The sequence below is a fragment of the Erpetoichthys calabaricus genome, chromosome 5 (assembly GCF_900747795.2).
Source record: "Erpetoichthys calabaricus chromosome 5, fErpCal1.3, whole genome shotgun sequence".
Lineage (NCBI taxonomy): Eukaryota > Metazoa > Chordata > Cladistia > Polypteriformes > Polypteridae > Erpetoichthys > Erpetoichthys calabaricus.
In genome coordinates this window covers 25,310,841-25,324,699 of record NC_041398.2, presented here as the reverse complement: position 1 = coordinate 25,324,699, position 13,859 = coordinate 25,310,841, and the positions used below count along the sequence as shown (strand labels likewise).

The 13,859-nt window shown below is 36.3% G+C and overlaps 1 protein-coding gene across 1 annotated transcript; it reads left to right on the top strand.

Moving 5' to 3' along the window:
• Nucleotides 1-5,021: 5,021 nt before the first annotated feature.
• LOC127527834 (C-type lectin domain family 4 member E-like) lies at nucleotides 5,022-10,107 on the top strand. The gene is made up of 4 exons (XM_051927824.1): nucleotides 5,022-5,442; nucleotides 5,520-5,686; nucleotides 6,888-7,015; nucleotides 7,628-10,107. Exons 1-4 carry the CDS (start codon nucleotides 5,022-5,024, stop codon nucleotides 7,776-7,778), a joined length of 867 nt encoding a protein of 288 aa, XP_051783784.1. The 3' UTR covers nucleotides 7,779-10,107.
• Nucleotides 10,108-13,859: the final 3,752 nt, after the last annotated feature.

Sequence of the window (13,859 nt, the reverse complement as noted above, 5' to 3'; positions counted from 1 at the left end):
TTCTCATATTTTATACTGTCGCATTCATTTTCTCACAGCATCTAGCCACTGTGCTGGTTTACCACCTACTCCACACAGAGCATATTACCACTTTCTCTCTCTCTCTCTCTCTCTCTCACTGTCTGTATGTGTGTGAGCGTGTTCATGTGAGATGCTGCTCTGCACCTTCTTACTAGAATTAGAATAAGAAACTCATAACAGCCAGAACGTATCCTTCAAACAGATATTACCATACAGTGACATCAATATCATAATAAATTCTGTGGCTTTGTTCTATCTATGAAATTACAATTAATATTTCTCAAAATCAAAGTAATACTTATGACTTAAAGTGAGCTATGTTTTGTTCCTTTCCTTGTTGACTTTCTCCAGACACAGGAAGAATTTTCTTTCTTTCTTTCTTTCTTTCTTTCTTTCTTTCTTTCTTTCTTTCTTTCTTTCTTTCTTTCTTGTCTACTTCTTCATCTTCTGGTTGTGGGCAGTGCTACATTTTCTCTTCAAGGGTTTTACACACAGTGTCCTTGGTAGCTAGAAAAAATATGCCTCCTGGGTCAACTGGGGCCTCATGTATAAACGGTGCGTATGCACAAAAATGTTGCATACGCCTTTTTCCTCATACACTTTGAGATGTAGAAAACCTAAACTTGACGTAAAGCCACAAACATATTCACGGTAGTCTCCTACCTTGCTTATGCACGTTTTGCAAACTAGCGGCACCCAGCATCATAGCAGTGCTATTGTTTCTGTGTTATTTCCTTTTCTTTTTCATATTCGCATTAATAATGCAGGATTTATCAAATACCTCAAAATTAAGTTTAATTCACTTGATTGTAATCATTCTGTAAAAATATAATGATACATGGAATGGCCAAACTATTACAACTTGTGAATTTCCCCTTGGGATTAATAAAGTATCTATCTATCTATCTATCTATCTATCTATCTATCTATCTATCTATCTATCTATCTATCTATCTATCTATCTATCTATCTATCTATCTATCTAGTATAGCTGCTTTAGTGTTGTTAGAAGAATTAGAGTGCGTATTTATAGGTGATGATGATGACTGGCTTCTAAGTCAGTTTTGATTTCCAAGAGCTATCCTCTTGGAGCTGTGTGCTGAACTGGTGCAGGCATTACAAAGGCAGACTTTAAGGAATTGTGCTCCACCTGCTCTTTTGCAGGTTCTGTCCACTCTCTGCTTTTTAACCACAGGAGCTTTTCAATGAGAACTTTCTGACTGAACGGGTATTTCACAAACCTCACCGAGTCTCACCATGCCAGCTGTATAGGATGGTATTATCCGCTTGCCATCCATATATATAAGATTTCCTTACACTGTGGTTGAACTGTGAAACATCAAAGCGCAATTCTCAGCAACATTCAGTTTTCCAAAATGTAATCAGAGCGGTCTTATATTCTATAAAAATGGCAACTTCCATAAAGTTGAAGGTGCTCTTTCCAACTAGTGCAGCAAAAAGCAAGCAGTTCTTTTAAAGATGATAAATCACCCCAAATAGTCATATAAAGAGAAGAGAATCGATCCGTTGTGTTGTTCGGCACCGATGCTACAGTATAAAGGCGCCTTCAGAGAATGAATTTGCTTATGTAAATAGAACACATTTCCATTCTGTTCATGTGCTGCTTTACAGTCCACAGAAAGTGTGTCACATTAAGCATGCATATAGCACCCTGGCTTGCCCATACCTGAGGAGATGTGTTATGATGAACCGTCCCTGATACACCAAATGATCAGCCAAATCAGACAGCGTTACAACTTCATTTGAATGTAATTAGCAGAATGTAAAAACAGGTAATCAGATGCAGCATTTATTTTTTTAACTAATTCATTTAAATTGTGGTCAATATCACATAGAACAGTGCTTATATTCATTATTTCATTGGCCACATCTCTTGCAGCATCCACTATTGCATTTTGTGACTCCAGAACAGCGTCCGTCAGCACACAGCCAGATGGTCAGCCAGCGTTTCTGAGGCAGAGGTATATGTGCAGTCAGCGTTTAAAGATGTGCTGGACACAGCAGCACCATCACCGCATGGAGTCGCATCATCGGTACAGGGGTCACTGTTTGTAATATTGTCTGAAACAGAATAAAGAGACGGAGGGCTGCGACTCGCCTTTTCACATCGACTTTAATATCTGACCACTTCTTTTTTCTTTCAGCACTGTGCGAACTTTCGAGTGTCTCCGCCATGCTTTTATCTCTTATACCACTGCTTAGGCCAACAAATAGTAAATTTATTCTTGGCTCCACTTTGCATTTGCTGAAATTCTTCTTTTTTTCACAAGATTTTGCCATTGTCTTTTAACAAAACACTGAATGGATGGTGATATTTATATTGATTTGCAAATATGCAAAATTCTGGGAGGAGTCGGGATGGGGCTGTAGGTGCATGCACATGTGTTAAATTTCACTTTCATTACGATTTAAACTGGGGAAGTGCATGGAACTTGGCATACATACAGTTTTATGCATCTGGATTTTTTTGTGCATACAAACATTTCAATTTTTTTCTGTACACAGATGTTTTAGTGTGAATTCTATGCACGGAGTTATACATGAGGCCCCTGTTGATTAGTCAGCTCCTGTTGTTAGCAAGGCAAATGTTGATTGTGCACTTGCTGTTCCTAAGTAAGGTTGGACTAATGGCAACCACATCCAAACAAGTATTTTTCTTGTCCAGCACAGTTGCCCTTCAATGTAAAGGAATTGCTTCAACCTCTGTTGTGTCCACACTTCATCAGCTATGGGTTGTAGCTATTGTCAGCCAAATTGATGGCAGGTTGATCAGTAGCTTGGCGAGGTAGAGTGGAGTTGATGTTTAAAATAGAGGTCTTGCCAATGGCTTTTTAGGTGCACATAAACCCATCCTGTTGATTGACCACTGGTGCAAAGTTCTATCCATCAATGTTGCTCTTCCTTGATTTATGGTCCTTTGTTCAGAACTTGGGTCTCCAGCTTGTGTTTTCAGGAGACGTCCCCACTGATGTTACAAAGTCTGGTACCAATTATCTTATCATGTAAGGTGCAAAGTTGCATTCTGGTGAGAGGCCCCACCATGAAGACTGAGACTTTGTAGCTATCAGTAAGAGTGTCTGGCAGCAGCTTGCTAAGCCAGGACTTGTGGTGAAGACTGGGAAAATGTGTAATGACAGTCTGTGCTACAATGGTTGGTTTCTTAGTTCATATGGATGCGCTTGTTCTAACATGAATAGAGTTTTGGTAAACTATGTACAGATGGAATTGCAGTTCGAAAAGCATATTGGTCAAAAAACAAATTATCAGAGGTTATGTCATTCTCCTGGAGATAGTTGTTGTGTTGTCTCGTTACCTCATGTATAAAAGGTAGATCTTTCTCTATAATCAATACTTTATTTTGCAGAAAAGATTAGTATCCTTCACGGTTACAATTTTTTTTCATTGAAAATGATTTCCTCACTGGTCCTGCCATTTTGAGCTTGTTTTACATGGCCATGACTTTCTGTAGTAATGATGCCAATTACTGATCACGTAACCTTTGTCATTGAAACACATGATGTTTTCACATAATTGTTATATAAGATGACAGATTGATAACATGGGTTTCCAAGCTTTGGAGTAAATTCCAGTTAAAATATTTGTAGTGACATTGAGTGTCATGATAGAGCTGAGACTCTTTGGCATTGATTACTTCTTTGCAATTCTGGTTTAGCAATTTTGACTTTGGTATTTAATTTCTGAAAGGTATATAGCAAATGTTGCTGTGTTTGTGCAAGAAAACTTTCATATCACCTGGCATTGTAAAATAATGATAATAGCAAGCCTATTTTTCTACTGGCTTTATTTATTTGCTGCTCTTTAGTTAGTATTTCATAAATATTTTAAAATACATTGTATGAGGTTGTTATTCAGTTGACAAGTAAGCAAAAAAAAAATTCAGATAACAAAAGCAATATAACCAGGATCAAATCCCTGTCTCATTTTAAATCCAGGTTAATTTATAGTATAAGTGGCTTGAAGAATAGCCGGAAAACCAGTTTTGGAGGATGGTCTGTATTGTGCCAAATTGATTTCATTACACAGGGAAGAGGGGAAGCAAACATAGGTAGAAAAGCAAAAATATTTAGCATTATTTGTATAGACAATGTCATCCGTCATCAGTTACCAACCAACACTTCAGCCATCTGGCTAGCTGATATGCGATTGGCTCTGCATAGCATTAGGCCAATTTGATACACAACAGACACAAGTCAGTTTCCACCACATAACAATTATGCAAATCAAAGGTTTTGAGATCTTTAAACTAATTGTACTTAATACAGAACATGTTTGCACCACATTAAAGCATTTTTCAGGTAAGTATCAAATCCTTTTCAAGCATTTTAAATTGTCATCAGAAAATGGGTGAATGGTTAATTTTTTTCAGAACTGAAAGTATGGTTATAGTTATTATCAAACCACCTGAATACAATTTACAATTCAGGGTGGCAAGGATTGGCCGATTCCAGTAGCGCTGGGCATAAGGCAGAAGAAGCACAGGTCATGGTGCCAGTCAGTGATTTTTGAATTTGCTACATGCTTTTCTAGGTCTGAATACAGTATGGGATCTGCAGCTCCTTTTAATTGTTGTGTTGTGGAGCCTAACCACTGGAAATCTCTTGAAAAGAAGCAAAAATCACTGGCACTGGCTGTTGTGTTATGCCTTATAGGACACGTTTTTAGAACACAAACTAAATAAAAACACACATTATTTTGCATAGTGTCTTTGTTCAGTAAACATGATGCTGAGGAGCTCTATGAGAGCTGTGCTAAAGTAAAATTTCTTATATATATGTTTTTCAATGTGCAAGTTAGATTTACTCAGTTATGTAACCAGTTACAGGCAGAGATTGAACTGATATCTTTGTGGTGGACTTATGTATGATGTTATCTTATTTAATAAACTACCTACAATTGGTATGATTTATCAAAACAATTTTTTCAGTCTAAAACTGACAGCATTCTTAACTGAAGCCTAAATGACATATTGCTTTGCATTACTGACTGTATTAAATGACGTATTTTACTCAGATTTCATAAAATTACACCTGAAGGAGCAAGACTTAGAAGAGTTAAAAAATGCAAATTACAACTTGACCAGTACCTACAATTCTCTTTTGGAGGGGCTTGCTACTCTACAGTCCCAGTACACCAGAAACTACAGTGCTCTGCTGGCAAATCAAGCTGCCCAACAGTCTCAATGCAAAAGAAACTACAGTGATCTGCTGGAAAGCTGTGCTGCCTTAGAGTCTCAACACACAAGAAATTACAGTGCATTGCTGGAAAGTCGTGCTACCCTGCAGTCTCAGTACAGAACTCTGAATGAGAAATATGATGAATTGTCAAAAGAACTTAGAAACTTGAAGGAATACTACTGTTATGTGATAAGCCTGTCCTGGAGTAAGTGCTTTGATATTTAATTAGTAGACTGTAGGTATTTTGGTCATCTAATCTCTCATTTTTCATTTTCTTTTTAGTTTCATTTTCCACAGAAATTACCTGCCCTGTTTGTGAAGTGGGCTGGGTCCTCTTCAATTCCAAGTGTTACTTCTTCTCCACTGTTAAGCTGACCTGGGAGTTGAGCCGTGATCAGTGCGTCATAAAAGGTGGACACCTAGTGATTGTAGAAAGTTCAAGGGAGCAGGTATGTCATTTATCCGGATAGTTTTGAAATTACTGTCTGGAAGAACTTATACTGTAAGTTAAACATGAAAGCTTTTAAAGTGCATCACAAGAAAAATCACAGAAAACCTGAGCTGAAGTGAGTCAGGCCAGTGCATATATAAAGCAGAAGTGTCTTCTCTTTAAGAGAATCCTCCAATGGATCTGGAGAGTCTGTCAAAGAATTTCAAAGGCCCAGGGTGACTGCCATTTTATGTAAAGTCTCATTGAACCTTTGTCTTCTGCTGACTATGTGAGAAAGTAAAGATTTTGTCAGAGGACTCTTTCCGTCTTTCATTCACTACAGACATGCTGTGAATCTTAGATTGCTGTTTCTCTTTTTCTTGGCTGCAGGCGCTCTTGGAGTTATCATTTGTACCATTATTTATGCATGCATTTTTGATTTTTGTTTCGCTATCTGGGATATACATAAAGGACAAAGGGGTAACTGTTGATTTGCTAGTCAATTATTATATAAAGGAATTTAAGATTTGCTCTTAAAATTTTCATGAAATATCACTAGGTTACATCACTCCCAATAAAACACAGAATTCTATTAACCTGAACTTCTTTTTTTAATATATCATAATAAGGTGACAGGCAAATGTTATGACACAAATCAGTAAAAGCCATCTGCAAATTCTACCATTGGTTGATACCCATTTGGGGGGGGCTGGGGTTGTGTAAAATATCCCCAAGGAATGGTCATTTTTAGTATACAGTATCTCTGTTAGCACACTGACACTTTATTTGTCTTGGGCATTACTGCCGTTTGCTCATGTAAAACAAAAAGTGTTTTAATAGGTCCATTTATTATAAAAGCAGGTGAAGAGCCGAGAGTTTTGTTTGTTTGTTGCATTTATAAGGGGAGGCTGAGGCCAGCATATATTAAAGCAAAAAATGAGGTAAAATGAGCTTTATTTTAAGCGTTTGAGTGATTGTGACAGAAGACAGTTCTGCTTTAATTCTACTTTTGTTTTGATGGCTTTGTTTAGATTTGAATGTTTGATTGTTTTAAATAAAAAAAATTATTTATAGTTTGTTCCATGGACAAGTTGCATTACTACTTAATCTTCAGACTTACATAACAAACAAAAAAAATCTTCATTTTGCCATTTATCTATCTATCTATCTAAACAAACATACAAGTCTAACAGATTCTTAATTTCATGTTTTCTTAACAGGAATTTTTAGAAAATAAAATTAATATCATGGGAGGTGAAGAAAAATTTTATTGGATTGGCCTGAATGATAAAGTTAAAGAAAATGAATTTGTCTGGGTGGATGGCACACCTCTAAGCACAAATAACAGGTAAAAATTACTGAAAGTGCATTCCAGCCAGAAACCAGGACACAATATCAACACTTCTAGACGTCACCCTCAAAGTCAAATCAATCAACACTGAAAATATGGTGAAGTTAAACAAATTCACAATTAAGGCTTTGACATAATGATTCATTTTCAAAATATGAAGTTGTTTTTGAACCCAGTATTACTCATTTTTTGTAGTGGAATATCTGTGAAACCTTTGTGCTAATATACTATATATGTATTTTTTTTTAAATTAGAGTTATTTCATTTGCATCAGAATATACAAATGAAGAGTCTTACACAATCATGATCCTGACTCATGATTGGCTGCGTGCTGGGTGGGTCATTGTCAGGGTTTAGTTTCTATTATAAATGTTCTTTACAATTTTGTTTAATTTATCCACCATGGCTAAGTCATGCACCAGACTACATATGTACAATAAGTACAGCATTTAAATTACAATATGTTAGCTACACTAATGACTTACAATATTCTTTGATGCATAGCCTTGTAGCCATTCATCTGTTATATGTCTGAACTCAAGTGATGCATATGACCTTACACGGTCAGTCAGGTCAGGGGAAAGTCTGATAGCTTCTCTTTTGTTTCAGGTTCTGGGATGGAAACCAGCCTAATGGTGACTTTAATGAAAACTGTGTGCAGATATGGATGAAATCTGTGTGGAATCATTGGCATGATTTCCCATGTGCAACTCCTACAAAATGGGTCTGTGAGACCACTTCATCTCTGCTTCAAATTTAAACTGCTATCAAGAGTTCCATCAACATGCCTAAGCTACTGTCTTAAGAAATCATTAATTTCAGTAAATCATGAAGCTGCTAGTCTGAGTAGGGTCTTGAATGTTACCTCATTTTGTCATTTAGGTGGCAGAGGTACTTAGTGACAACATTCTCTATATAGTTGTATAAAATGAAAGCTGTGATGTTATTTTAATCTTTGTGTTGGTCCATGGCTTGTTCCCACTTCTGATTGAATAGACACCAGGACTCTGAACTGCACATGGTGGTTATAGATAATGGATGAAATGGTAAAACATAATTTACACATGAGAAGAAACTGCAGAGTTCCTAATTTTTTCAAAAACAATTTTGTATTTTTTAATAAACAGCACTTGCCAAGCAGTACATCCAAGTCCTTTCAACATTTATGAAAATGAAGATGTTACCAACCTGTGTTTTTCTTAAGAGATGTTAAAAAGTATTCACCCCCTTGCTAGTATTTTCTGTTTTTGCATATTTTACACAATGCATGGCCATTACAAAAAACGCAATACTAGAAAAAAGAAATCTGAATAAAACACAAAATACAGTTTTTAAATGACTACTTTATTCAATGAACAAAGTTATTTAACACACCTATGACCAATTTAAAGTGTAATTGCCCCCATAGTTTCAATACTTGGTTGCTGCAACTTTAGTAGCAATAATCACAACTAAACACTATGTAATTTGTTATTTGAGATCAGACTTTCATGATACCGTTGAGGAATTGTAGCCCACTGTTCTTTGAACTGCTTTAATTCAGATACATTCATAGTTTTTCAAGCATAAACTCTTCATTTCGGCAGTTCTATTGGGTACAAGTTAGGAATCTGACTGGGCTTTATAACTCTTTGTTTCTTCTAAGCTGTTCAGCTGAAGATTTTCTTTTTATTGTGGAGCATGGTCCTGCTGCACACTCCAAATACAACATGGCTTCAGGTCATGGACAGTTGACTAGACATTCTCCTTAAGAATATTCTGATAAAGTGTAGAATTTTTGGTCCCTTCAATAACAGAAAGTCTTCCCCACACGGAGGCAGCAAAGCACACACTTCTCATCACTCTACCACTCCCATGTTTTATTGTAGGTATGATATTCTTATTGCTGGATGCTACTTTACACCAGACATAGTGTGACCTGTACCATTCAAAAAACTTCTACTCTTGACATGTCTGTCTTTATTCCAAAAGGACTGAAGATGATCCAGGTGATTCCTTGCAATTATGAGACAAGCATCTAAGATACTCTTGGATAGTGAAGTTTTTTGCCTTAATAATCTCATATGAGTCATGCTTTTACTCTTTCTCTTTCATACAATAAAGTCATGAACACTCACCTTGGCGGAGGGTAGAGAGGCCTGAAGTGACTTGTTTTTTTGTCTTTTTGGAGATAATGGCTCTCAGTGTGGTGCAGTGGAGCTACAGAGCCTTAGCAATGGCTAACCCTTTCCTGATTTTACTTACATTTTCTGAGATTACCTCCTATCAAGTCCCGGTGTTCTCCTAGAATCCTTATGGTGACAATTTCACTCTCCTGGTTAGGAGCAAAATATGGTGAGGTTTAGATTCAGTAAGGCTGGCTGTGCACAGTCAGACGAGTCTTATTATCAACTATCTTTGCTGTGCTGTTTGAGTGAGTAGCTAAAGAGAAAATTACCTTTCACATGTGCAGTACTGGTGTTGGATTACTTTATTACTTAAATATATTAAGCACCAACTTATAAGTGATGTTATATGTTTACTCTGGTTCTCTTCATTTAATATTACATTTTGTCTAAAGATCTGAAGCCATTCATTATGACAAATATACAAAAAGGGAGAACATCTGGAAGGGAGCAAAACTTTACCATCACAGTACATTTATCTGAATAACAGCTGCCATTGTGAAGAGCATTTGCCGTCACATCACATGATGTATGTTATATATGATTAAAGCTTAAGTCTTAACACAAGTTTTATCACTTATGTACTCTCTTACAACTACAGGTAATCACTGATGATTTGACTTTTTAAGCAATCACATTTTTCCTTGCAGTCTGCCACTTCCGATGATATTTTTAATGGCAGTTATATTGATTTGTTTTGTTTTTTTGCTTAAGTCTAAGGTGCTGAACTCTGTAATTTTAATACTCCTTATACTTTGATCTTTAGTAGTTTTTATTTTCAGCATCTAGTATATTTATACTTTTGCAGATTTATTCTAGGTGCCTGTCTCACAAATTATCTTGCATTGCCCAGGTTGACTTGCATTTTTTATTCTTATGTGCCTTAACAACAACTTGTGATGCTGTGCTCTATGATACAGTTTGTGCAGAATAAAAGTTATTTGCTTATTAATGTCTGTTTGGCTTCCTTTACAAGTGCCCTCATTTCTAATTCTGAGTTTGAGAGAATGTACTTTTCTGTGCTGCTGGATATGTTTATATATTTTACTTGCTGCAATAACATTGCTCACTGGCATTTTTGATATTTGTGATTCTTTCTATCCATTCAGTGTTAGTTTGATGGATCCCAGCAATCCTCTGTCTTTCTTTTGCATCACATCTTGCACCAACACATTTTCCATTCTGTCCTCCTTCTCTTGGATGAAATGATGTAGTGTTTTAGGTATATATTCGGTGACTTAACAAGTTTTTACAATTTATATAATATACAATTAAATTTGTCTTTATGGACACTTATCAAGAGAATAAGACTCTTTCATGTCAAACTGAAAATAGACGCGATCAATCTAAATTAATGATGAAATGTAAAACACAAAATAAGTGATGGTGTAATTTTCATCCCCTTCAAGTCAGTATTTAGTAGATGCATCCTTGGCCACCATGACAGCCTTAAGTCTGTCTGCACAGGTCTCTCTGTCTCTATTTGTTTTGCACATTTTCCCCCAATTCATCTTTGTGAAACTGTTCAGGCTTTGTCAGGTGTCATGGAGATTGTGAGTGGTCTCCAGCCACAAGTTCTCAATTGAACTGAGATCTGGACTCTGACATGGCTGTTCATGGACGTTAACATTGCTGTTCTGAAGCTATTGCTGTGTTAATTTGGCTTATTGTTTGGAGTAGTTGTCTTCTCCCAAGGCACAGATTTCTTGCACATTTCATGAAGTTTTCCTCCAGGATTTCTCTGTATTTTGCTGCATTCATTTTCCCATCTGCCATCAAAAACCTTCCTAGGTCTGCAGCAGAGAAGCATCCCCATAGCCTGATGCTGCTGTTGCTGGTGGAGGTGGTGTGTTTCAGTTCTTGGCTTATGCCAAACCTGGTGTTTGCTCTGAATACCAAAAAGCTCAAGTTTTACCTCATCAAGCCATAGAACCTTCTTCCAGCTGATGTCAGAGTCTCTCATGTGCCTTCTGGCAAACTCTAATGGAGATGTTCAATGCATTTTTTCTCTTTGCCACTCGAGCAAGAGTTGTTGTCTATACAGTCTCTCTAATGTTGGCTACTGTAGCTTGTAATGTACAGTATCTTCTTGTCTCCATCCTTTGACTTGTGCTTCTCATTACCTTTTCATGGAGTTGGTTGGAGTATTCATTTGTCTTCATTGTGTAGGGCAGTCCACCATACTGATTTAAAACAAGATGACTTATTCACATACAGTCAGGTGCATTTAGACTGCAATCAAGTGAAATCCCAGGCAGATGATCTTTATTGAATTAATTATGGGAATTCTTTTTTTTTGGATTAATTTGTTTTCATTTTTTTTTATATAATTTTATTGTAATCATTCATACAAATTGATCAATTTTTACAAAAAATAGGATTGAAAAACAAGTCGACCCCCACCCCTGAGAGAGAGAGCATGGCCAACGGGGTAAAACTTAAGGCTTGTAAACATACCTAAATTGATGAGTTTAATAGGCCAGTAGAGATGAATGGAGAAGAAAAAGAAATGTGGAGATAATTGCTTCCTTGGTGCTTTAAGAGCTTATTCTAAAATTTTATTGATTATATCGTGCCAGGTTTTAAAAAAATTCTATACAGATCCACTAACTGAATATTGGATTTTTTCCAATTTCAAATAGTATAAAACATTGGTTACCCACTGACTTAAAAGAGGAGAATTAGGATTCTTCCAGTTTAGCAAAATATGTCTGCGTGCCAAAAGTGTAGTGAATGCAATCACAGTTTGTTTGTCCTTCTCCACTTTAAACCCATCTGGAAGAACACCGAACACAGCTGTTAATGGGTTAGGAGGGATTGTAACACCAAGGCTGCATGGTGTCGGACATAAAGTGTGATGTATAAATCTTTACATGTTGTATTCTGGGATCCGTGTTTCTCAGATTTAACGTATGAGATTGATCTGAAATCTCATTAATTATACTGTGTGTTATGGCCCCACAGTAAAGCAGTGAGGCCACATGACAAAGAAATGGGAACAATGACAGATAGAACTTTATAATCTTAAGGGAAAATATTAATATATTGTGATATACTATGTCTACAGTAATCAGACAAAAACACAATGTTACATTAAGCTGGTGTGAGCTGGTCTCGCGAATCGTGTGCATGAACGCGCATTGTAAAGGACATTATAATGGATGTAATCAGTCAGAATAACATCAGGTTACAGTCTTCTCTGTCAGTTTGCATCGAAAGCTTCAAAAAAAGTTATCTCAAAGAAACAGGACATATCCTACTGGAGCAGAGAAAAGTAAGAAGAAGACAATAGAAGATAGAAAAAACAGCAAGATAAAGGTAAGTTACATGACAAATTTCAAGCATTTCACCATAATCACTTGTAAAATAGAATTATTCAGTTCAGTCAAGGTATGTTTGGCTAACGTTAGGTAGTTGGGGGTGAGGGGGAGGAATTAATGACAAGGATGTAAACGCATGTGTGTCGTCATAAAATCAATGTATCCCATAGACCCATTTTCTAAAAACAAAAAGGGAAGTTTATATATATTATTTTACAAAAGAAGTGTTGGTTTAGAACAGCATCGACTAACTGTGGCAGCCCTACTACTAGGGGTGTAACAATACGTGACAAGACGCTTGGTTTAGGTCACATTGTGATCGAGTGAATATAAGTACGCTTTAACCAAGTGTAACATTTTTGAAGTATTCCAGCTTCAAAATAATGCATTCAGAGATAAACTATTCAGCAAAAAATCAAGATATACAGTATTTGATAATATGTTATTTTATTGCTTTTGAAGTTGCACTTTTACATGTTGAAAAATTTTAACAAAAAGCCATTATAGCGTTTAACATGTTTACAGTAAATGCATGGCCTACTTCTTTATTTGGATACTTTTTAACACTACATTCAGTATGCAACTTATCACTGTTCTGTACTCAAAGAACTGTATCTCTTTGAATAGGGATTTTCATCCCAACACTCAAGACAGTCCAATAAATTTTTTTCTCATCACCTTTAAAGCCCTTTATGGTTTAGCCCCTCACTATCTTCAGTTCAACCCGCTGGGAGGGGGGGGGTTAGGGGTAAATGTTAACATTATTCAAAGATATTGTCTGTCTGTATACCTGCATTGTTATCACTCTTTAATTTAATATTTTTTTTATCAGTATGCTGCTGCTGGAGTATGTGAATTTCCCCTTGGGATTAATAAAGTATCATCTATCTATCTATCTATCTATCTATCTATCTATCTATCTATCTATCTATCTATCTATCTATCTATCTATCTATCTATCTAAGCTTGTTCTGCTTAGGGCCCCATAAAGGCTTGGGCCGGCTCTGATGCAAAGAGAGTAATGTGAATTTTTTATGGACATTTTGGGTGTGGCATTCCTTTAAATATGTTTCCTCTTAATTTCAATTGTTTTCCTATAGAGGATGTCATTTGCTATTTGAATTAATTCTGCTGGATTCATTTCATCAACGCTTTTGAGAATTTTGAAGACTTATGTAGATTTTGACTAGGAGATGGAAAAGACAAAAGAAAGGTCACAAGTTGATTTGCATGAGACAAAACATGTAAGATCAGTGCAAAAATAAAACCACCAAGCCCAAAAGGTTAAACAAAAGCAAACACACAATACAGTTAAGCCTAAAGTGCTTAAATACACCCTCACTCAGTTCCACCTAG

Coding starts and splice junctions, on each gene's coding strand:
- LOC127527834 (XM_051927824.1), top strand. CDS start 5,022: ATGACATATTGCTTTGCATTACTGACTGTATTAAATGACGTATTTTAC. Junction 5,687..6,887: donor TAGAAAGTTCAAGGGAGCAG/GTATGTCATTTA, acceptor TTTTCTTAACAG/GAATTTTTAGAAAATAAAAT. Junction 7,016..7,627: donor CCTCTAAGCACAAATAACAG/GTAAAAATTACT, acceptor CTTTTGTTTCAG/GTTCTGGGATGGAAACCAGC.